Consider the following 22,473-nt stretch of genomic DNA (forward strand, 5'->3'; position numbering starts at 1 on the left):
TGCTCATGGAATTCACACTACCCGGTACTCAAGACAAGATATCTCAAAACGCACACTAGGTACATTCAAGATATGCTGACAAAACAAAGAAATAAAGAATCAAGGGGACAAGGAAACGAAGAAATAAGGAACAAAGGAACAAAGAACCACTGAGACAAGGAAACGAAGAATCAAGGACACTAGGTAACACAGATAGCAAAGAAAGCAAAGACATCAAAAGACAGCTAAAGGCATCCTCCCATAAGCTTCATCCTCCAGTAACAGATGGCATGTCGCCTCCACACAGTCCATCCAACGTATATCATCTTCCATAACCTCACTTCCTCCTTGATCTCCCCTAACGGCATCTCAACTGTTCCCAAGGCCCCCAAAGACTCCGCCGCTGCACCCAGCCCTGCCAGGATAACGACCATGTCTCCGGAACCAGCCACATTGCAATCGAGACCTTCTTCAGCTACGCCGCTGCCTCCGACCCTGTCAGATTAACGACCATGCTGGAAGATGGCTCAACCACATGTGAGCTGTTAGCCAAGCCAACTGACTGCTCGCTGCCCCCAGCCCTGCCGGGTTAACGAGTATGCCCTCTGGCCGACTAGTACTCGGTCTCAGTCACCGTCCGCCTCGTGTCCATGCGACGTAAAGGCTGCCCACTGCCCCCGGCCCTGCCAGGTTAATGGGTGTGCCTTTGGTCGAATAGCCCTCGGCTCTGAATCCTCCCCCTTCCCCTGGCCATGTTCCTCCTGTACGCCCTGATGATATCATCATCATCGTGACACTTAAATCTCCCGTTTATAAGCAGCCACGCATGGGGTGCCATCCTCGTCAAGAAACAACAGCTTTTGTCTGGCTTCCCGCCTGGAAGATCGTCTGGAGCGCACGACTTGATCAACGGAAGGCGAAGCTTTCCGCTCTCGGCGGCTCTTCTGAAGCGGCTGCTTCTCCGGTGACGACGTCTCTTGCTCCCTGCGTGACCGTATTTTGTCGACTCGATGCCGATGGATGGCGCGAGACATGCCCTTGGATCGTTTCGAATTCACCGCGACGGCAGGAATATCTTTGGCTGGGGGCTGTTCAGCACTTCCTCGTGGAAGCGCTTGGCTGGCGTCGACAGTTCCTAGATGTTGATTGGGAGGTGCCTGACCGCTCACTGAAGAGGCGAGATCGCTGGCACTTGGGCCTGGCTTTCTCATCTTCTTTCGGGGCCATTGCCAGTTGGCCATGTCCGAGGCATCGTCATGGGGCGATGCAGTTGGAGGCAGGCCACCCGGGCTTGAATCTCTTGAATCCGACGAAGATGCCCATGGATCTGTTGACGACGCATAACCATCGGGTTGGCCCCTAATGGGTGAATCAGGTACCTGGAAAAGGTCGGGCACTGGACTGTAGCTAGTCCTGGGCCGCTTGTCTCTTGCTTCATCTTCCGAATCGTCTGGCCTTTTGCGTTTCTCGGCCCGCTTCGAAGTCGGCATGGATTCCGCGGCCTTCGACTTGCCTCGACTGGTAGCAAGCCTCTCCGTGTCACTATTTCCATCACTTTCACTCATCACGCGTCGTCTTTTCTGTTTGGATTCTTGTGCGTCTTCATCATTCGTTCTTTTTCCTGCTGTGCTCGTTTCAACAGGAATTCTCGGCGCGCTCTCGGCTTCAGCATCTTCGAGGCTGTGCACGAAGTCTCGGAATTGTTCAAACACTCTGACAGCTTCTTCCTTACTAGTACGGGTATGCCGCAAGACTTCTTCAAGCGTTCGGCGTACATCTTGTTGTCGACAAGCAACAAAGACGCAGATGGCAACAACAGCTTCCTGGGGCTTGCCGTTTGTGAATTTGCGCCTGTCTATGAGTCTGAAGATGCTTTCAGCACTTTTAGAAACATTCGCTCCCGCATTAATTGCCTCGCAAAGCGCATCAATCTCCTTGTACGCTTCGTGATGGTGCCCCTTCCACGATGTGGGTTGCGACTTATTGCTCGGGGCTCCTGGAGACACTTTGCGTGACGATTCTGGCTTATCGTGTTCCTGAGCGTCATTATCCCCAGCATTTTCGCCCTTCATAAATGGGAACTTTGGCTGTTCAAGGAGATAAGCCGCACTCGTAACCTCGACCATATCGAGATTGGTAGAGTAGTATATTTCTTTAAACTTTTGGGATACTTTGTGTATCCGACAAGCAGTAGAGAGGCATGCGCCAATAATATTCTCCTGACGAAAGTCGTTCAAAATCTTGTGCTCATCGACATACCTGAAGATACTCTTGGCTTTATTGGAAATAACTTCTCCCGCATTAATAATCTCGCAAAACTCATCAATCTTCTTGTACGCTTCGTAATGCTGTTCCCTTGACGATATAGGGGCTTTGGGTGATGACTCTGGTTGATCGTGTTCCTCCATGTCGCTAAGCCAGACACTCTCGCTCATCACTTGTCGCCAACTCCGTCGGGATCCTTGTGCGTCTTCTTCATTCGTGCTTTCTCTCGTGGCCGAGCCCTCGGTCGTTTGAACAGGCCTTTGCGCAGCGTCCTCTTCTTCTACATGTGGGAACTTATGCAGGAAGTCCTGGAATTGTTTAGCCACTCTTCTAACCTCTGTCTTATTCGCGTTAAGCCAGGAGAAGATTTCGCTAAACGTTCGGTGCACGTTGTGCTTTCGACAGGCAAGAAAGATGCACCCGTACAAGACAGCGTCCTCGGAATGGCCGTTCATCATCTTGTACTTGTCCATGAATCTGAAGAGGTCCTTGGCGTCATCGACAACAGTCGCTTCCACATTGACGAACTCCTCGCAAAGCCCCTTAATCATCTTGTACGCCTTCGTCAGACCCTCCTGAGCTTCGTAATGCCGTCCCCTTGACGATGCGGGTTGCGAGTCGCTCCGGGCTTCCGGAGACGCCTTGCGTGTCGACTCTGGCTTATCATGTTCCTCGGCCACTTCCCCATGTGGGAACCTTTGCTGAAAGTCGTGGAATTGTTTAACCACCTTTTTAACCTTTTCCCTATCTGCATTGAGATATTCAAAGATGATTTCATCCGTTCGGAACACGTTGTGTTGTCGACAAGCAAGAAAGATGCAGCCGTCAATGACAGCTTCCTCGGAATGGCCGTTCATCATCTTATACTTGCCCATGAGTCTGAACAGATCCTTGGCGTCATTGGCAACAATCGCTTTCAGCTTGACGAACTCGCAAAGGCTATCAATTATCTTGTACACCCGCGTCAGGCCCTCCTGAGCCTCGTGATGCGGTCCGCTTGACGATGTGCGCCGCTGGTCGCTCGGGGCTCCTGAAGACGTCGAGGCTGTCGGGGCCTCTGGAGACGCTTTGCGTGACGGCTCTGGCTGATTGTGTTCCTCGGCTGCCTCCGTAGGACCTGGAGTGGCCGTAGAGGGATCATCCTCTATAGCTGGTCCTCGGCGTCTCCCCTTCCACTTTGCCCTGGGATTCTTGCGTTCATCCCTGACATAGCCATCAAAAAAAGTGACAATGTTGTCAAACGATGGAGTTCGGGCGTATTGGATAAAGTGCCCCCAACGTTCCAACCTTGTGTCGTTTAGTGATCCCGGTGGCCTCTCTGTATCTTCAAAGCCATCCTCGTAGCAGACCCTGCAGCCCATGATCGCCGGGCGTGACATGATAATGTCGGCGATATCATCCCATGCCGTTCTCAACTGTTCGATACGCTTCGCCTTGCGTTTTTCTAGCGCTGAGTAGAGCTCTTGCAAAGTGTCGCATTCAAGAACAAGTTCGCAGACATCGCTATGGAATGCCGGTAGGTCTTGCAGAGGCAACGTTTGAGTATTGAAGCGATCGTGAAGGGTGGTAAAGAGGTCCTTGTGTCTGAGACCAAACTTTCCAAAGGGCCAGCGCCATTCAGGATCGCTGTAAGTGGGAGGTACGGTGTTCATTTTGAAGTGAGGTAAGAAAGTGGTGAAGTTGGCGGGTAAGGTACTGACTGAGGTGTGTGGGAGGAAAGACACATGGAAGGAGCCGTTTGGGAGGCAATCGGGAGATATATACGCGTGGATCACATACATGGACCTCGTGCATGGAACTGATGCTTGCTACTAGGTAGGCCTTTGTGATGCGGTGCTGGAGCCCTAATCCAATAGAATCGAACCACAGGCGCCAGGTGTTACAGACGGAAAGTTGGCAGTACCAAGGTGGTACAGGAGGTAAGTAGGACCTATCAATACCTCCTATATCACTTGTAGGTGATTCACACCTACTACATACTATCTTAAGTTCCTCTTTGATGACGTTGGTCACCTTGACGGAATCATGCAGCTCGGGCTCTTCCAGTGGATGGCACAAGTCGATGATGAGGCTTGGTGATAGGCACCTGACCTGGTATAAGCGCCCAGGTTGTTCAAAGAACTGGTTGGATTTGATCTTTGCTACACAGAGCAGTGCAACTGTACGGCTTCAAGCGGCATCTTCTCATTTCCAGGCCCCTTTGAAGTGGAATTCTACTAGGTAGGTATTTCAAGCTGCCTTTAAGGTACCTAGTAGGTATATTTGGCTCACAAAGGAAAGACAAGAGAGAAAGGAGAGGAATCTCAAACAAAGCAAGAAAAGAACAAATACATTTCCACAAAGATACATGTACCTATAGTACCTACCTGTGCTAACTCTGCTGCCTTACCTAGGTGCATGGTACCTAGTAAATCTCCGCATCCTGGTACGTAAACACGTACTTACTACCCACATGGTCGTACTCTTTAACTGTCCCCACGATCTGATCTCCCGTAGCCCTTTCCTTGGGTCTCGGGGCCACCATTCGAGAAATGACTTTCAATACCTTCGGATGAATTTCACCATCAATCATATCCTTGAGCTTTCCTGCAGCTTCATCAACAATACTGCCCCATTGAGCCCGTACGGCTGAGGCCTTTGTGTTTACCACGCCGCGTCTTCTAAGCATGCGAATATCCCATACCAAGAGCGGCGATTGTAATTCTGGCAGCGGGATTTTGCGCAAGAGAAACAGCAAAACAACACCAAGCGCAAAGATGTCGCCAGGGGTCCCGCGTTTACCGTCACTCCCATATTCGGGCGGTATATACCACCGCGTTCCGCCGTTATGGGCAGATCGGGTCGTTGCCAAGCCAAAATCGATGAGAACCGCGCCCCTCTCCTTGGAGTAGAGGATATTGGAGGGCTTGATATCATTGTGGATGACGCCTTTGCGGTGAATAAAGTTGATGGCATCAGTCATGTCAAGCAGCACCTGTCTTGCGTCTTTGCTGTCCAGGGTGCAATACGGATTTTTCTCGCCATTGATGTGAGTATCCAGGCTCGGAGCGTCAATGTATTCCATATAGAGTGTCAGAAACCTTGCGTCGAAGTCATAAATGCTGGCAATCGCTCGCTAGAACAGCATTAGTACGCAGCATGTATAAGGAGATGGCCTTGACTTACGTGCTCGCTCACTCTACAGTTATGCTTTACTTCCTTCAGCCAGCGTTCGCCTACGACGTCAATACCCATGACTTTGTCATCTTTATGATCAATTTCCGAGTGGCTGCGCAACAGTTTGACGACAATCAATTTATCTCCCGCAACGTCCGAGTGTCGGGCCTTGCAGACGAGCGACTTCCGATGAACCGCTATATCGGCTTTGCGAGCAAGTGTGTAGTCTTCCTCCTCGATAGAGCTAACCACCTTGATGGCATCATGTAGCTTGAGCGCTTCCATGGGATGGCACAAGTCGTTGATGAGGTTGAACTTAGACCTTGAGCTGCTGCTGGTTGCGGGCCCGCTTACAGCAACGACATCGTCGTCGATCTGGATAGCGGTGCTGACATCCGACCCATCGCTTGCCTTCTTTGTCTTGGACTTCTTGACTGGCGGGGGGCTGGACTGTGACGCCAATTCCTCGAGAGCTCTCTTCCTGCTCTTCGTCAGTGGCTTGAGATGCCGCGGGACCAAGGACATATATCTGCGTGGGAAGACAGTCATGTCGAGAATATGCTTGCCCGACCAAGAGATGCTGTATGAAGCTGGGTCAAGCATGGCTCTTTCAGAAGACCCGATCCTGATTGGTACCCACGCATTAGAAATAGGCCATTTTCTGACCGTGATAAATTGTTGCTCATCCCCTTTATTCCTGTTGAACAACATGATGGCGTCACTCTTCGGATCGAATATGATGTTCATTCCAAATTCCGGAGCCGACCCTTCTTTGGCAGAATCCTCTTTACCCATGCAGAGGTATGCCTTCACGTGAAAGCCAATCTCACATTCTGTCTGGGCAAGAAACAACGGCCTTCTCGTGGCTCGAAATGACTTCTTTGCCTCCATGCCAACTTGTTTCGCGACCAACTTAGTGACATTATCCTTGGCCAGTCTGAGAGCAAGCCTTTGGATGCTCTGCCGGCATGTTGCTTCAAGAGCAGATTGTGTAGTGCGTTGTGTAGTGACGCCATCATCATACGGCCGTTGGCCTGATTCATAACCATAAGCATGACCGCTTGTTTTTCTGTCTTTAGAAGGGAGGATGAGACCCTGTGATGGAGCACTCTTTTGATCTGGAATTTCCTCCTCACGCGTGTCTGATGAAATTTCGAGGGGCTCTTGGGATTCTGGAGCCACACTCGGGCAGTCCGGCGACGATGCTCTCCAGTCCTCGAAAGTAGCAGCTACTAGGGAAATGTAGATAGTATAGCAACTACTCCCTTTGTAGACATATGATTCAACTCGAGGATGTTCGAAATCTTCTCGGTCTCGGGTTTTCTGTCATCCGCTTGACATGTACCAGTTCCCATCACAGATATACGCTTGTCAATGGGAAGTGTCGCACGAAGGCGGATGGATGGCCAAACGGATTTCAGTTTTTGATCAAAGAGATGTGATTGACGTTCTGGAGGGAAGAGTCGCACAAGGCGGATTGATGGCCACAAAAGACGAGCTCTGAACAAAGAGATTACGGAGAAAGTATCGTGACTATTAGCCGCCGTGGTCGTGAAGGAGGTCGTGACGTGGACGTGGCTTTGATGCTGTTGTTGGTTCTTTGTTCGATTCAGTCCTTTGATCAAAGCAAACAGAACGACTGACATCATGGGACTCTACAGGACTGAGCAGTACGTGACACCATTCGTCTAAGCCTTGTGGCTGCCTAGATCACCCATCTTTGAAAATCTCAGCCCGAATGACATGTGTATGGCTCACCAGGAGAGGACCGTTTGGTTTGGATTTATCAAAGATGTTTTAGGGAAACACTAGTCTGCTACCTGGTATCCTTCGTCTCAAATTGAAAGCTACGCGAGTGATAAGTAATGACATCAGCTGTAAATAGCAAATCATAAAAATATATAACGATAGTAGCAGACACTGGAATAATCAGGTGCTATGGTATTCAATGTCTGAGCACTACTATCGTACAACTTTCACCCCATGGACAATAGACATCATACTTGGATATGTAAATGGCCAGAAAAGCCTTTCCTTTGTTTTTCTATATATGCTCATCATTTCATGCTTGTGATATTTCCTACTGTACATGGCGAAGCCTACACCCCCCCTATCTCTAGATTACCCAAAACGAAAAAGGTCTATGCTAATACTTCAAAACCAAACATGTCATGTGCCATGTGTCTTTACGCCCCTTGTTACACTACAAGACATTTGCCTCTCAGTCTCTCAAAGACCAACTTTCCTTTCATTCGCCTCGTTCTGCACCGTCTTTGGGCACCGTCCTCTCTGCCTTGGCAACAGATTTCCGCAAACCACGAGTTCGACCCCTTGACACGCCGGATACAGCTCGCAGGGGGCTTCTCATACGCCTTCTCTGTTGCCTACTACGCTGTGACCGAAGTTGTCTTTCCAGCGTCTTCTTCATCCCCTTAAGCTCAGCATGCGAAAACGGTCTCAGAATCTCGGTAGCCCTCTTCTTCAAGCTCGCTTTCCGGTTAACATCCCATCCACCAGAGAGGTGTTCGAAATCCGTATTCGTAAAAGCATAATGCAAACGAGGATACAACCTCTCAATCTCCCTCAACTTGGCAGAGACGTCAGCAGACCAGGCAGCCAACTTGCGAAGTTTCAGCCACTGGTGCTGCAAGCTAAGGATAGCAGCACTGGAAGCCTGGAGCACGCGAGTATTCTTTAGATGACGACGCTCCTGAAGACTTCTCTTGCTTGGGTTCCAGCCACGCCAACGCGGCATGAGCATGGTTTCACACCAGCGCATAGCAGGCTCCCATTGATCCATCTCGGCTAGATATCGAATCAAAAGATTCCAGTTGTTCCGCGTGAGCTTGAAGCCAGATGAAGTGACCTGCTGGACGCATTCAAGCAAGCCCTTTCCATTGTTCTCTTCTCTAAAGGTCTTTGCTACAATCGTTATCGGTCTAGAGACGTCGTATTCGTGGACGGGGTAAACTCCCGTAGCTTGGCGGCGCTGAGCCCGAACAAGAACTCTCTTCCAGGTTTCGTCCCACATCCTGTGTATCTGGCTGAATTTCCTGTCCTTCAGGTAGCCCAGCATAAGCGCAGAAACCACCTCAGGGGGAAACGGCTCGCCTCCCCTATGCTTGGGGAACATGCTGCTGTATAGATTCATGACTTCTTCGGCCGTCGTAAAGTCTCGCAGCTCAACCAGAAGCTTGATAGCGCGGCCAATGCTCTTGGTCTGCTTCTTCAGGTGCCGAATGTCGCTCGGAAGCGTCGAAACAGCGTTGGCATCTCGTCCTCTGGTCTCATGAATGAGCATAGAGCGCAGGTGGCCGACGAATTCCTTGCCAAGCTGGCGGGTTCGATTTGAAGATGGCGTTTTTCTAAACGAAGCTTCGGCCAGTGCTACTTTAGCATTAAAGTTCATCGCCTGACCGGCTTTGAGCAAATGTGTAGCAAGAATCTCGACAAGCCCAAGATCGCCGGTACGAACAGCGCCAGCCATGACAACGGCAAAATGTTCCGGCCCAACTGGAAAGAGCTTCTCCTTGTAAGCAGCCCGCAAGAGGCGGTAGGCAGGCTGGACCTGATCTACTCTAACAAGTGCCTGCAAGAGAAATTCGTGCGTCTGGTGGTCCCATGTAAGGTCAAACGACTTCATCGCCTGAAGCAGCTCATAGCATTTGTTGAGTCTTCCTTGCATGCCGTTGAAGTGGATGAGCTGGTTCCAAATGGCTGTGCTCGTTGCATTTCGTTCCGCCAACTCCATGCATATTCTTTCCGCCTCCATCAGTCGATCATTGCGGCAGTACACCATGACCAAAGACATGGCCATCTCTTTCGATACAGGGACACGGTCCTTTTGAGATCGGTTGAAAAAAGCAAGCGTAGTCTCCAGGTCGCCCTTCTTGGCAGACATGGCCATGATGTGGGCGTATGTAAAAGAGTCGGGGCGGTACATGCTGCAAATCTCATTGAAGCAGGCCACCGCTCTATTGTAATCTTGCGCCCTCATATAGCACTTCAACAGAGTATTCCAAATATCAAGATCCGGCTTGACTCCATGGTGATCCGTCATGATTCGAAGCTCCTTTTCTGCTCTGGTAATGTCGCCAACCTGCGCATAGGCATTCATTGTGCTCCTAAAAGCTCTGGGTTTTCTCAACACGCGCGGATACTTGGCCACATATCGCCCCCATAGCTGTTGAACAGCCTGGACATCGCCAATGCCAGCGTAAAACTTGAGAAACTTCTCATATCCCCACTGATCCAAATCTCCCCAAGCGCGATGCCAGTCCTTGTAGATCTCCTCGAGTGTTGCAGCGCCGGTTGGATAATGTAGCTCAAACATGTGCTGAAGTAAAGAGACTGGCGGATGTGCACCAGGGAGTTTGCGATATGTCTTGTATAGCTCCGATAGCCAAGTGACGTTGGAGGTAAGCTCGGGTTTGCCGCGCCAGGATTCCAGCACGCGAAGAAAATAGTCTTCATACATTTGGTGGTCGCTAAAGAGTTCCAAGATGGCAGCGGCTTGCCTCGGTTGACAAGGATGGGCCAATGCCAGCTCCGCCATCTTCCGCCGTAAAGCTTTCAGACCTAGCTTCGTCGTCTCGTAGATGTTGATTGGCCGCATCGCTTTAATACCCTCTGTGGAGAGATACTGTTCAAAAGAGAAGAATAGCTTGTCCAAGCCGGGCAGGTTTTCGAGCCGTTGCAAACGAATGGCATCCGGTCGACCAGCTGGCTCGAACTTGAGACGAGATGCGTAGAATTCCAACCATACCCCTATGAGCATGGCCCATTTTTCGTTGGCAATGATATCAGCCAAGACGTACTCAAGACCACCGACTAGGCCCTTGAGGTCCATTCCAACCTTTAATCTATTGATGGCATACTCCAGGTCGCCGGATCGCATAAACGCCAGAACACCCGCTGCAAGAAGATCATCATCCCAGCTGGACACGGGAATCTGGCGGAATAGTGAAATTGCTCTTCCGATCTCAACTATGCCGCGAGATTTAGAGAGGTATATAACCATGTAGCGGCGGAATTCAGCCTGGTGCTGTTCCTCCAGCCTGCAGTATAAATCCCAAACATCGTGAAAGCGTTCTTCGCCTTGGTGTGAAAGCATGTCATGTAGAAGCGCCGCCTTCGACTGCAATCGAGGCGTGTGTTTTGCGCGTATGGGAGCTGGGCGGTGAGAAACTTGATCTGAAGTTGCCGCTTTCGAGTAATTGTTGAAATTATGTGAATCCCTCGCCACAGGTGCTCCATTATCTCTCTGAAATGCTTGGCTCCCCACCGAAGAAAGACATTCCATCGATGGTGGGGTCGAAGTGCCGGGGTGGAATGCATTCTCAGAGCTTTGCGAGCCATATTCGGCGGTAGCAGTGGACGAAGTGTAATGCCTTCTTCTTGCAGCGCTGCCAGATTGGCTCCCTTCCGGAGGCCGTGGGAGCCGTGGATACAATCGCCGTAGGAGCGAGTATGTGGCGCTTGGATATAGAAAATCTAGCAAAAAGGCCGAGGCGACCAGTCCTGCCTGCAGCGGGCGGGTGGCATTCTCGACAGGCTCCGTCTCGGGCATCCGACCCACGGCAGGCCAGATGCTGGACAGCTCAATGGCAGATGCGCCATGCTGCCAGAAGCCTGTGTGAAGCTGGCGGGCGCGCTTCGTCGAGCGGGTCGGCTTCGGAATGATACGCTGGATGTTGCATGATTCCAGACTCGCGGCCGCGGTTCTTTCGAGCATTTGTCCTAGCAGGCGCCCCGGGTCGCAGACGGCCTGCTAGTATGCGATGGAGGAAGCGGCAATGGCCAAATTGGCATGCCTCGGGCGGCAGCCAGACGGTAAAAACGAGGTTGATGCTGATGCTTGTCGAGAGCAAATGCTGGGTGCGGGTCTGCGGGTGGTGAGGCCAATCGTCTCTGAAAAGCTGGTGACTGAGGATTGAAGCTGCAAAGACGACATAGCATTCAATGGCGCCTGAGATGCTGTCCGGAGCTTTACAGGCCGAGGCGGAGGTGCGTGGGAAAGGGCCTGAGGTTTAATGCAAGGGCAGCCTCATCCTCACACTTTTAATCATGGTCTGATCAAAAAAGATGGTTCGGAGGAGCCACCAAAGGTCCGGGTGGGTCTCGGAAACGGGCGAGCAGTCGGCTGAGTCAGCTGGTGCCAGCTGTTCGCGGCTGGAGAGATAACGATAAGAGGCCCCGCCTAAAATTGATGGCCTGATGGAAAATGCTACAGAAGGGAACAAGCTGCTAGAGCTGTTAGTGCTACTACTCTGCAAATGGTAGGTCCGGGGTATCGAATAGCCGAGTAAGAATGGGCAAGGGAAAAAACGAGGGAAAACACGGACTTGGTCACTCAGGGGCTAAAAAGAGAGTCACACGACAAAAATACACAAATATCAAGTTAAATGGAGTTTTTGATTGCACACTATTAGTTACAAGCACACCGCTCAGTCGGGTGGTTTTGTTTGCTTCCTGCCATCATCAATGGGCAATTACATGGCAAACTTGACCAACGCGAGGGAAGAGAAATGGTAAGTAATTAAAAAGAGAACAGAAAAAAGAAGAAACAACTCTGCCAGTCGAAATGGCAAAGGGAAAAAAAAATAAAGAAAAGAAGAAAGACCCATGGTCAATTATCCCAGAAATCCAGTCTCAAATGTAGCTTCCCATGCAATGCCCATTCCAAACACCAAAAGTAAAATATTAAAAGCAAGTGTATGTTTTCATGTCCCTCTCGTCATGGTAGTCATATTACAGGTATCATTCCCCTCCAGGTCATATGCAGTAGTGGCGCAGGCGCTCATCAAATCAAAATGTGGTAGGTGGTGGTGATATTCCCATGTCAGCAGGCCTTGCCATGGTTGGTCTCCTCGTCCGAAAGGAACACCTCGTTTCGTAGGCTGGAGAGGTGATCGACAGGTCTATGAAGTTCCTGCTCCACGCGAGGCCCGCGGCTTCGGCTCCTCATCCGCGGCGGCTGCTGTTGAAAGGCGTCTTGGTTGGCGGGCGACGCATATCTGGAAGGGCAGTGCTCGCGGCGCTTCTCCCTCATGCGGTTGTGCAGCATGAGTCTGTTGGCAGAAGGCTTGACTGCAGGAGAGGAGGTTCGAGAAGTAAGGCTGAAGGGAGAGACTGATCGTCGACGAGACCGGCCCCGGAGCGTGCTTGATTCATCCGGGCGCAGGTTCTTGGAGTTGGGGATGTTGCGGTCACGTGTGCGTCCTCGGGAGCCATCGAGGTCTGTGGGAGGGACGACAGTCATTTTGATATCGCGGAATGAGTCGCCAGGAGGTGCCATTGTAAGGTTGATGGCAATTTGTGAAGAGCAAGGTGTTGTGGTGCAGCCGAAGGACGAAAAGTTGGGGAGATGGAACGTCTTTTAGAAGGACGGGTGGGAAGTAGAAGCCGAGAAGAGCAAGGGTTTTGTCAGGTCCCGTGCTTCCGTCGCTCGCTTGTGGTGAAAATATGGAGTCTGGAGTCTGGAGTATCTCGTACTCGTATGAAGTGTGGCGTAGAAGTACAGGCAGTAGTACTCGTACAGGCAGAAGAGGTAGAGCAGGCAGAAGAGGAATTGATTGCTCAACCAGGAGCAGCAGACGTGGGCAATATAAAGGCGAGTGGTCGTATGGGGTCTCGTGGTTCTGCCAGGAGAGCAAAAGCAAGGGCAGTCGGCATGAATGAGAGCGGCACTATTAGAAATGGTCTCCAGTGGTGTTTCAAGCCCCCGCCAGCGATGAATTTGGTAATAGAAGAGAAAGGCAGAGAAGTCAGTTGAAGAAAAAGAACATGGAGGACAGAGAGCGAGCCAGGGGTTGCCGGTACTGGTACTAGCCGTACGCAGACGGAGCACGAGAGAAACAATTTATAGAGTTCCAAGGATTCAATCTAGCTGATGCTGCCATGCTTGTCCATGCTCCAGGGTCTGACAGGGGGGCGAAGTGCTGTGCATCATCCCGGCAAGAGCCCGCGGGGGTCACCTGAGCAGGCCCAACAGCAGTAGCCTGGGGTGGCCTAATTAGCGGATGCTAGCGCTGTAGTGGTGCAGCTTAGGGCCTCGGACGCCAATCAGACGGGCTGGCCTGGGCTTCCGAGACGGCCGGTGCAAAGGGCCATTGACTTCATGGTTCATGTTCCATTGGATTGGGTTGGATTGATTCACGACAACGAAGCAGACAGACCAGTGTGAGTACAATGCCGGGGACATTGCAATTGGTACTAGCATGTAAATCATCGGCCGTCTTTTTGTTGACAAAACATTCAATGCTGGAAGTCTGAACTTGGTGAAGCTCTGGTACATGTACCCTACTTGCATGTACGTGCATGTGCATGTTGCTGCATGTTCAAGCTACATGTACCGTAGCGAGTGAGTGCATGATGTTTGACATTGAGAGCCCGACTGCAGATCGTGACACAATTCACAGATGCTCCAGCGTCAAGTCAGCCAACAGCCTCCCAATGCCGTCTGCCGTCCAGCGCCACTCATCATAGCGTGACGCCGGCCTGCATAACCACTTGACTGACGCACGCTGCAAACTGCAAACAATGCGGCTGTGGCTCGCCTGCTGGCCATCCAGAGGGGCCAAAGGGGGGGCAAAGATTCACCAAAAGCCTCGTACGCGGGTGGAGGGTTGGGACAGGGAATTGGCTTTTGCAGCGTTGTTTGCTCGTGTGCCATTGCTCGCTGGCGTCTTCTGATTTTAACCGCGAGGCATCGAATCGAATCTCTCCCCGTCACCACCACCAGCTATCTTTTGGGGGCGCCATCACGACCCCCTCCTGGCCAACTGGCCTTAGTCCATCAATGCATTGATTGCTAAAACTGCGAGCATAACCTTGCCTTGATGCTGGCAAAAGGTGGCGACACACTACTGAACGGTATGGATGCTTGGTCAGACGTTCACATTGGCCGAGATAACTACATACAGTGCTTTCAACCAAGCAGGATCCAAGCGAGAGGCGGCAGACGTCCCGACCAAGCCTTATAACCGGAACCTTGACACCCCCGGGCCCAAAGAGCCGGATAGAGCATCTTGAGCATATCGGTCCCATCTAGTATCATGGCGAAACGCTGCTACTGTATATCAATCGCCAAGCAATCCAACGAGACGGGAATCAGCCACGTCATCTCCACTTGGAATGAACTCTGCAGCCTCTGATGCTGTATTTGGTTGCTGAGTGCAGCAGTCAAGCTTGCTTTGATAAGCTGATAAACAACAGATGACCCAGCCCGTTTTCTATTTTAACCTCTCGGGCAGCCATCAGCCCTCTTACAAATATGGTCTATACACTGTATCCGGAGGAGGCGGCCTGACCATGATACAGGGAGATTGGCATTTCACCCACGCCTCCAACACACCATGTAAAAGTCCTGCCGTAATACTACTGTACGTATGACATGCAACAAACCTCTCGTCTTCCGTATTGATACAATGATTGTCGCCCGGAAACTCTACGCAAATGAACGAAATCCTTCCCAGCATGGGATCGAGATGACCGGCGCTCCAAGACGTCAAGAGACAGGGACGATCAAACCACGGCGCCCAGGATGCCTTGATAGCTCTCTGAGCTAACGTTAGTGCAAGCTGGGGTTCACCGAAGTTAGCTCCTTGCAACGCAGGCACCCTTCGGTTGGGTGTTGATGGCGCCACAGTGTAGCATTAGCCAAAGTATGACAACGGCGATGGTCGACTTTTGACACATCTATGAGCCGGTTTGGCTTGATTTCGCCTCCGCTCGCCCTGGTTATCGGCTGTTTGGGAGCGAAGGCACCTCCCAGCACAGCACGTGCATTGCCATGACCTCGCCGAAAAGAAATCAAGCCCCAATCAGCCTCCAAGAGGAGAGAGGAGAAAAAGAGACAACCAAGAGAGAATGAGTGAAGCTGCTTCTTGCGCCCGGCCGCGTAGCACAATAGATTAGATTCCGCAATCGAGTGGGTTAGCGCCCGTCTGGTTACGACGAGTGTGCCGAGTAAACAAGGCAATAGAACGATCTGTGCTTCCATGCTCACAAGCTTCCATTTGCCTTCCGTGTCAACAAAAAGAAAAATTTGGGACTCCCTGGAAAGGCAGGGGCAGGGGAATCTAGCTCCAAGACACGGACTTGGCCGTCCTGGTAGAGATCCATCAAGCTGGCCCCCTTTTTTTCTTGCTCAAGGAAGTTGACTTCTTAGACTGGTTTTACGGCCTTGGGGTTGCAAAGTACTGCAATACCGCTCCATCGAGATCCAACAGAAAGCTGTCCGTACTCGTATATCCGATGGAGCGCAATATGGAGTCCTCTGAACATGTGATAATTGCTGCCTGCAAATTGATTTCGGCGGAGTACCTGCCAAGGCTCTTGTTTGCAGCAGGCCTGATTCATTCATGGGCTGTGAGGCCTCAATGATACTTTACTCGGGCTCATTGAATGGAATGAAACGCTGGCGGAGCTTTGACCATTTCTTGTATCTTCGCAGCTTTTATAGTGGAGCCACAGGCGGCAGACCTGAGCTGCTGCTTTGGCTCATAATCTGATGCAGATTGCAGCCAATTGAATCAAGCAGGATCTATTTTGTATATTCTCCAGCGAGGAGCATGGCCTGCCTTTTTGGGCAGATGGATGTTGTGTTTTGAAATTGGAAGCGCATACTTTCAAGCTTCTGTTTTTGGAGTATAAGTTCTTACTGGCGCTACCCTACGAAGTAGGTACATGTATTAACCTGTAAAATCATCCAGAGCTGCCCCCACGCTCTTATGACCAAACATTGGGTAAAATGATATAACGATAAATGAATTCTAAGGGCTGCTTATTATATGTGCTTGGTAGATTTTCCTCACCAGTTTAGTGCTCGTTTCGTATAGAAAAGTTTGGCATGAATCTCAGGTAGTCTCTGCTTCCATTACGGCTTGTAACAGCTTGCCTATCAGAAGTATGAATGCCTCCAGCCTCTTCTCAACTAATCAATGCATGACAACTCTCATATTAAGGTTAAATATTATTCAGAACCGTATTGCTCCTGAAATTGCAACACATGTATTTATGATCTCGTTTCACTTACATCTTGAGCACTAATTGAAACCTTTTGTCTTCGTACTCGTGCTTACATAACGTATATATACCTAAAAATCAGACGAGCCAGTCATCAAACAGTGCATTCCTCTGTGGCGCAATTGGCTAGCGCGTCTGACTGTTAATCAGGAGGTTGGAAGTTCGAGCCTTCCCGGAGGAGAAACATGGCTGTTTGTCTTTTTTGTCGTTTTGGTTGTCTTTTTATGGTTAATGTTGTCATCCGAAACGTTGTCGAGTAGTTGTTTGGCTCAACCAGCCAACCAACTGTCTTATATAGCTAGACGAAGATAGTGATAATGGTTGAGAACTAAAGGACTGGTATCTTTTTGTGTGCATGTACTCAACAATGAAGAGAAAATAGCAACGGTGCCGTTCCTGGCTTGTTCATTGTCTTGTCTCACGTAGCATAAATCCATTTTGCCACAATTGCTGGAATGACACACAAACTTTATCAACAGACAGACGTCTCTAGATCCATACAACTTTTGACGATCCTCGTATTTATAGGTGCCTTAGCTAGGGCAGGCAGAAGTCATTGCCTAAGGCCACATCAACTGCGGCACAGTCACTGCCACTGCAACCGATCGCTAGGCAACCACTGCATCTGTGTGAAAAGGCATCCATGGATCCATCTTTTGATTGAAGAAATACTTCCGCGATACAAACCCGGTACAAACCACCCCTCGTCCAATGCCACCAGCCTTGGCCCGTCTCAGCGCTTCCAGTGGCCACGAGATGCTCCCGTCAACCCCACCGTCTCGCATCGGCAGCAGTCACGCGGGAGCTGCTGGTCCTGCCCGATGTAGCGCGCGGTAGATTTTCTGTATCGCCCTGGACTGGGCTGTGACTCGTCGTTTTGCGCTGGGCAGGCAGACGAGGCAACCAGTCAGCAGCCAAAAGGCACAGAAGCAACTCAAGTCATCTGGCATCCGTCGCTTTAGGTGACTAACAGCAGTTACGTGGACGTGCCTCAACGGGTTGCAGCGGGCTGTGTGGCCACCGGTAAGGCATTGATGGATTGGTGTTAGCAGCTTAGCATTACCTTGGGCACAGTACTGTAACTATAAGGTACCTGACCTTTACCTGTAGCTCTTTTGACTTGTCATCGGCACCTTCGTCATCTGGCCTTAACTATTTTCCATCTCTTCTTTCTGCATCTCAAATTCTTCATCTTTCGTATAGCTATAGCTTATTGTCGTCCAACTTGCGCAGCTCAATCATCGACTTGTTAAGCATCAATCGCCTCGTCTTCTTCGGAGCTCTCTCCGTCTGTGTGTCTCTCTCTCCGTCTCTCTTCTCCAACAATACATGTAAGCAAGCTTAGCTGTCTGAGCTTCGAGGGAGCTTCTCCCTTGCATTGTGGGGGATTCATCGGCTCATCAGCAGTTCGCACAGCCCAGATTGTTCGCCAATCTGGAGTAACTCTCCATTCTCCATCTCTTCTTCATGTAAGTCTGCGCTTTCATATCAACCCGATGCGACGAGCTACACCTCGCCTCATTGGACTTCCCTGTGGCTTGCAAATTATTGTATAGTCTAGACACTTCGTAGTTGAACCCTACAACCAAGATTCACCCTTCACAGCGCTTGCTATTCACTCTGATGGACGATTGATTGCTAATAGCACAACGCAGAAAAATGGGCAGCTATGCCAACGAGCCGTGTCCATCCACTACTCAAAGAACTTCCAATATTGTAGTACCTCTAGTGCAGAATCAAGCCAGTGGCGGCGCCCCAGACGATACCGTCGTAGTCCCTGGGAACGCTCATGAGCCTGTGTCCGATCCAGGATCGAATAACGAAGATTATAGCCTTCTTGCCCTCCTCAACCGAGTAGCTCAGAATCCTCAACACGATACGGCAAGTTCGCTAAACGTCGAGTACGACAAATTCGAGTTTCACCAACTTTCCCAGTGGGCCAGGGTTATGAAGGGTCTCATGGCCGAGGACTCTATCCCGTCATCTCGCTTTGTCGAGGTCTGCAGGCTGCGATCCATCGAACATGAGCTCAACGAGGGAGACACGCTGGTCTTCATCGACTTCCCCGATCTTTCGCGGCGCCAATGGGGGCAAACCGACTGTTACGGCATGCCATACTCATCGAAAAAGTTCCGTGTACACTCGAAAAAACTGCTCGCAACTGGCTCCGCTAAGTTCGCCGACATGTTAAGCCCGACTTACCAGTTTCGTATTCAAAGACGGAAGAAGCTGGCCAAGAACCTCCCAGAAGGCATCAAGTACGTGCTCGACTTGACGCCGCCGTCTGAGGGCGATGAACTCGTCTTCCAGATGACTCAGCTGTCTCTCACTCCCGGAATCATCAAGTGGTGGGCTTCCAATGCCCTTCACAAGGTGTCCAACTGGTTGGTATCTGGACACGACGACGTCTGCACATGTGGTCAGCCGCCCATTCCCGGCTGGGGGCTCCCCAAAGAAGAGGTAAAAGAGCAGAGACATGATGAGAATTTCAATGGAGACACAGCGTCAGACATCAACAACATGATCAACAACAACAGCAATAATAAAACAGATGGCATTGATGCCATTAATGGACCGAAAATCATCCCGCCCTCGCCGCAAAACTTGGTTGACAAGCAGCTTCACGGAATCAACCGACCGTATGAGACGCCAGAGTACCGCAACATTCCCGACTACTGCCCCACGCGCCACTGCAATAGCATCATCCGTCTGCTGCTGATGATTGAGGGACGCGATGTCATGCTCGACTCGGCAAACCGTGTCTGGACTCTTGTCGCCCTGGCAAAGATATTCGACTGCACGTCCGTCATTAGAGATCAAGTGGCCCAGTGGATCATGTATGCCGACAACACCAAGTTCATCGAAGTCCTCCCGGAAGAAGCACTGCAGATTGGCTTTGCCCTAGAGCTTGTGCAAGTCACGCAATGTGCTTTTCGGATACTCGTCAACGAGCTGGCCCTCAAGGAAACAAGCATCGACTCGAACCGGGATTTGAGTCGTGTTACTGTTTTCGGAAGAAGGCTGGGCAATCTAGATGACGAGCTGCAAAACATAGTTCAACACGCTGCTCGGGCTCTTGTTGAAAGGGTGTCACTGATCCCTGACACATTCGAGAGTCAACATAGCCTCGACTGCTGGATGGTTGAGGAATGGGTCAAGCTTCGAAAAATGGAAGGTATACTCATCCAGCATCGCTCTGCATCTGGCAAGCTGGCCTTGGATGCCCTGCGCGACTTGATGACGTCAATCCAGAATACCGTCTCACACGCCTTCAACAGGCCTATATTGGGCACTGAAAATGCACGGCAGGCACTTATTTCCATGGACGAGGACCGGGCTACCTATGTGCTGCCCAACGACTTTCAACGGCTTGAGGACATTTTACCAGAGTTTAATCGCACCCAGAAGCTCCTGTGTCCGTTTATTTACCAGCAGATAGGCGAGCTGTGGGATACCAACTACAGTCAATCCAGATGGCAGACTCTAGTATATGCATCATCGACCAGGTCGATGGCCCGGGCACAGGCTCATGTGCAGCAGATGGTCGAGGTGGCCCCAGAACTAGCGGCCTTGGCCCCCTTTGAGATGTTCATGAGTCCGGAGAATGGCGTTGAAGGAGGGACTCTCAGCGTGAAGGATCCGCTCATTGATCTAAACGTCCTCAACCGGCAGATTCATGATGCCATCTTGCCGTTCAGCAGTTCATGGGTACGGTTTGACATTGAGCCAGCGCTGAATCTGACCCGCCACATGCTTCTCACACTCGATTACAACGAGCTGAAATTCCTTCCGCTCTGGGCTGGAGGCTGCAATGACGGCACCGGCGGCGTGTTTGAGACGGAGCTTCCTCCTGCTCAATGGGGTCCGAATGGGCCTGGGCCAGCCTATCACACCGGAAATACGATTCCTTCCACCACTTCTAGCGTCTCAGGCTCTTTGGCCGACGACTTCTCTACGATGAAGGTTAGGGGCAGCACCGTAGTTGGGTCGCTGGACGCTCAGGACAGCATATCGACTGTGTATGCCCGCGACCACGTCATTGCCGACAATGTCTCCGTTGCGTCTGAGTCTTTTGACATGGACGGAACGGAGTATTACCAGGAGGCGAGGTTCGTGATCCCGGCAGAGCATCAGGACACTGGTCGGGCGGTGGACATGATGGTTGAATCTTTGCACTCTGATGCGGAGACGGCGTCGGTCATGACGGATAGAGTGACGACGACGGGGAGTAACCACGATAGCGGCGATGACGATGTTATGAACATTGATGATCCGGTGGCTAATGTGATTGCTCAGAGCGATGAGAGCGATAGCGATGCGAGCACGTCAGGGGGGTGGGATGAGATATGATGAAGACATGAGAGACTCTGGATATAAATTTTTGGGTTTGTTTTATTTGGTCTTTTGGGGGATAATATCACGGGAATACGGTTTGTTTGATGTCTTTTTGCTGAAGTACAGAATGATTGGATGAATATTTGCGAATGATGAGTTTATGAAGATGGATAGATTGACAGCACAACTCACAGGATGAGGTTTCTACATTTAGCAATGCAGACATTTGATGCAATCTGAATAGGTTTTTTAATAGAATTTTTTTTAACTTGATCTAGTTGTTCATTCTATAATGTCGAGTATTAAGTCGTCTAGTTTTTTTCATATTCCATAAATAATCGCCAATCCGCTTCGCCCATCCAATATCTTCATGCTCTCCAAACCAAAAAAAGCAAAAAACCATGCAAACATCTTTTGACAAAACAGAAAAGTGAGAGACCAAAACCACGCCCAAATATGTCATCACTGTCAGCCCATTGTCAACATTCTTCTTTCTCTTAACCCTCCTCGTTTTAACCCATGTTAAGCGTATTCCCGGACCCCTTCCTATTATCATCCGTGAAATCGTCCCACTGCCTCGCCTTGTACGTCGCTCGATCAACGGCCTCCATGTCGTCTTCATCGACCTCCTGCTTTGGAGGCTCTGTACCGCCCTCGAGGATGCCGCCCCGGCGCTTCTCCTCCTCGAGGTACTCGTCTATCGACATAGTGGGCAGGTTATGTCCCGGCCGGAAGACACCGCGGGCGAGATCGGCGCGAGAACCCACGAGCGTGAACGGCTGGAGAGGCTTTCCCTTTGTAGAGAGCAAAGGACCACCGGCGCCGGCGCGGAGCTGACTGAGAGGCTGGTCGAGCCGGAAGGACGTGTCTGTGGGATCGTCGGACGAGGACTTCGGCGCGGCGGTTGGCGAGGGCGCGGATCGGAGCAGCGGCACTTCGCGGTTAAGCGAGTCGAGCGCCTGGAAAGTGTTGTGAATGGCGAACTGGATGCTGGTAACATGCACCTCGCGCACGAGCTCCTCATCACCGTGATCGAGGTACCGCGGGTTGCGCTTCAATATCTGCAGCTTCTCCCGCAGCGCCTTCTCCGCCTTGAAATTCGCAATCTTGGCCTCCCTCTTCGCCGCCATATCCCCCGCCACCGCCGCAAACCCCTCCTCATCATCACGATACCTCTCCAACAACTTCCCATACGGCCCCGTCACCAGCCCATACCCATCCACCGCACTCAAAAACTTCTCATACGAGGCCCTCGCCCTCTTAAGAACCTGAAGCCTCTCCTTCGGCCCCAAATGCGGCGTCCTTTGCACGAGCTCAGCAAAGTAAAAGTCCACGAGCAAGTACGGCAGCGACGAGGTCGCGACGTCTTCCAGGCCCTCGTTGGCCGAGAAGAGCGACAGCGCCGAGATCTGTTCTAGGGCTTGTGTGTACAGCTTCAGCGCGGCGGCGAGATCTTCTGCGTATTTGGGGGATGTCGCGCTGGGAGCTTCGTTGACTTCTTGGCGCTTGTCTTCGGCGGCCTCGAAGACGGCTCGGAGGGATTGCGGCTCGTCGGACGAAGCCATGGCTGGATTAAGTTTGAGGATCAAAAGACCGAAATCGTACAGCGGAAATTTCAGGAATAGTTTCTCTGTATTGTCTTTGCTTTGGTGTTCGTTCGAGGTAATAAAGCTGTGATGTGAGGTTCGGTTTGTAATATGGAGATGGTGT

At 51.0% G+C, this 22,473-nt stretch overlaps 9 protein-coding genes and 1 non-coding gene across 10 annotated transcripts; 4 read left to right on the forward strand and 6 right to left on the reverse strand.

The window, feature by feature from the left end:
* The first annotated feature begins 224 nt into the window (after positions 1-224).
* M431DRAFT_503120 (hypothetical protein) lies at positions 225-576 on the forward strand. Its single transcript, XM_024918263.1, has one exon. The coding sequence runs from the start codon at positions 265-267 to the stop codon at positions 484-486; it is 222 nt and encodes a 73-aa protein (XP_024780623.1). The 5' UTR covers positions 225-264; the 3' UTR covers positions 487-576.
* Positions 510-3,896, reverse strand: M431DRAFT_538073 (hypothetical protein; the record flags this gene model as incomplete). Its single annotated transcript, XM_024921026.1, has 3 exons — positions 510-1,190; positions 1,359-1,635; positions 3,247-3,896. 3 exons carry the CDS (start codon positions 3,894-3,896, stop codon positions 777-779), a joined length of 1,341 nt encoding a protein of 446 aa, XP_024780624.1. The 3' UTR covers positions 510-776.
* A 752-nt stretch (positions 3,897-4,648) lies between these two features.
* M431DRAFT_73029 (hypothetical protein) lies at positions 4,649-6,396 on the reverse strand (the record flags this gene model as incomplete). Its single annotated transcript, XM_024922097.1, has 2 exons — positions 4,649-5,355; positions 5,406-6,396. Coding segments are annotated over 2 exons (1,698 nt in total), but the record flags the coding sequence as incomplete, so codon positions are not given.
* Positions 6,397-7,390: 994 nt separating this feature from the next.
* M431DRAFT_503121 (hypothetical protein) lies at positions 7,391-11,453 on the reverse strand. Its single transcript, XM_024918264.1, has one exon. It carries the CDS (start codon positions 11,132-11,134, stop codon positions 7,649-7,651), a length of 3,486 nt encoding a protein of 1,161 aa, XP_024780626.1. The 5' UTR covers positions 11,135-11,453; the 3' UTR covers positions 7,391-7,648.
* Positions 11,454-12,241: 788 nt separating this feature from the next.
* M431DRAFT_72376 (hypothetical protein) lies at positions 12,242-12,697 on the reverse strand (the record flags this gene model as incomplete). The annotated part of the gene is made up of 1 exon (XM_024922021.1): positions 12,242-12,697. The coding sequence occupies one exon, from the start codon at positions 12,695-12,697 to the stop codon at positions 12,242-12,244; it is 456 nt and encodes a 151-aa protein (XP_024780627.1).
* A 2,012-nt stretch (positions 12,698-14,709) lies between these two features.
* M431DRAFT_200718 (hypothetical protein) lies at positions 14,710-15,409 on the reverse strand. The gene has a single exon (XM_024913317.1). It carries the CDS (start codon positions 15,401-15,403, stop codon positions 14,972-14,974), a length of 432 nt encoding a protein of 143 aa, XP_024780628.1. The 5' UTR covers positions 15,404-15,409; the 3' UTR covers positions 14,710-14,971.
* A 1,126-nt stretch (positions 15,410-16,535) lies between these two features.
* On the forward strand, positions 16,536-16,609 carry M431DRAFT_t8. The gene has a single exon. It is a non-coding gene; the product is annotated as a tRNA-Asn (tRNA).
* Positions 16,610-16,880: 271 nt separating this feature from the next.
* Positions 16,881-17,578, forward strand: M431DRAFT_200757 (hypothetical protein; the record flags this gene model as incomplete). Its single annotated transcript, XM_024913318.1, has 1 exon — positions 16,881-17,578. The coding sequence occupies one exon, from the start codon at positions 16,884-16,886 to the stop codon at positions 17,253-17,255; it is 372 nt and encodes a 123-aa protein (XP_024780629.1). The 3' UTR covers positions 17,256-17,578.
* Positions 17,579-18,375: 797 nt separating this feature from the next.
* On the forward strand, positions 18,376-20,778 carry M431DRAFT_72497 (hypothetical protein; the record flags this gene model as incomplete). The annotated part of the gene is made up of 1 exon (XM_024922032.1): positions 18,376-20,778. The coding sequence occupies one exon, from the start codon at positions 18,376-18,378 to the stop codon at positions 20,776-20,778; it is 2,403 nt and encodes an 800-aa protein (XP_024780630.1).
* A 497-nt stretch (positions 20,779-21,275) lies between these two features.
* On the reverse strand, positions 21,276-22,328 carry M431DRAFT_72125 (hypothetical protein; the record flags this gene model as incomplete). Its single annotated transcript, XM_024921989.1, has 1 exon — positions 21,276-22,328. One exon carries the CDS (start codon positions 22,326-22,328, stop codon positions 21,276-21,278), a length of 1,053 nt encoding a protein of 350 aa, XP_024780631.1.
* Positions 22,329-22,473: the final 145 nt, after the last annotated feature.

Source organism: Trichoderma harzianum (genome assembly GCF_003025095.1).
Source record: "Trichoderma harzianum CBS 226.95 unplaced genomic scaffold M431scaffold_1, whole genome shotgun sequence".
NCBI classification, from domain to species: Eukaryota; Fungi; Ascomycota; class Sordariomycetes; order Hypocreales; family Hypocreaceae; genus Trichoderma; species Trichoderma harzianum.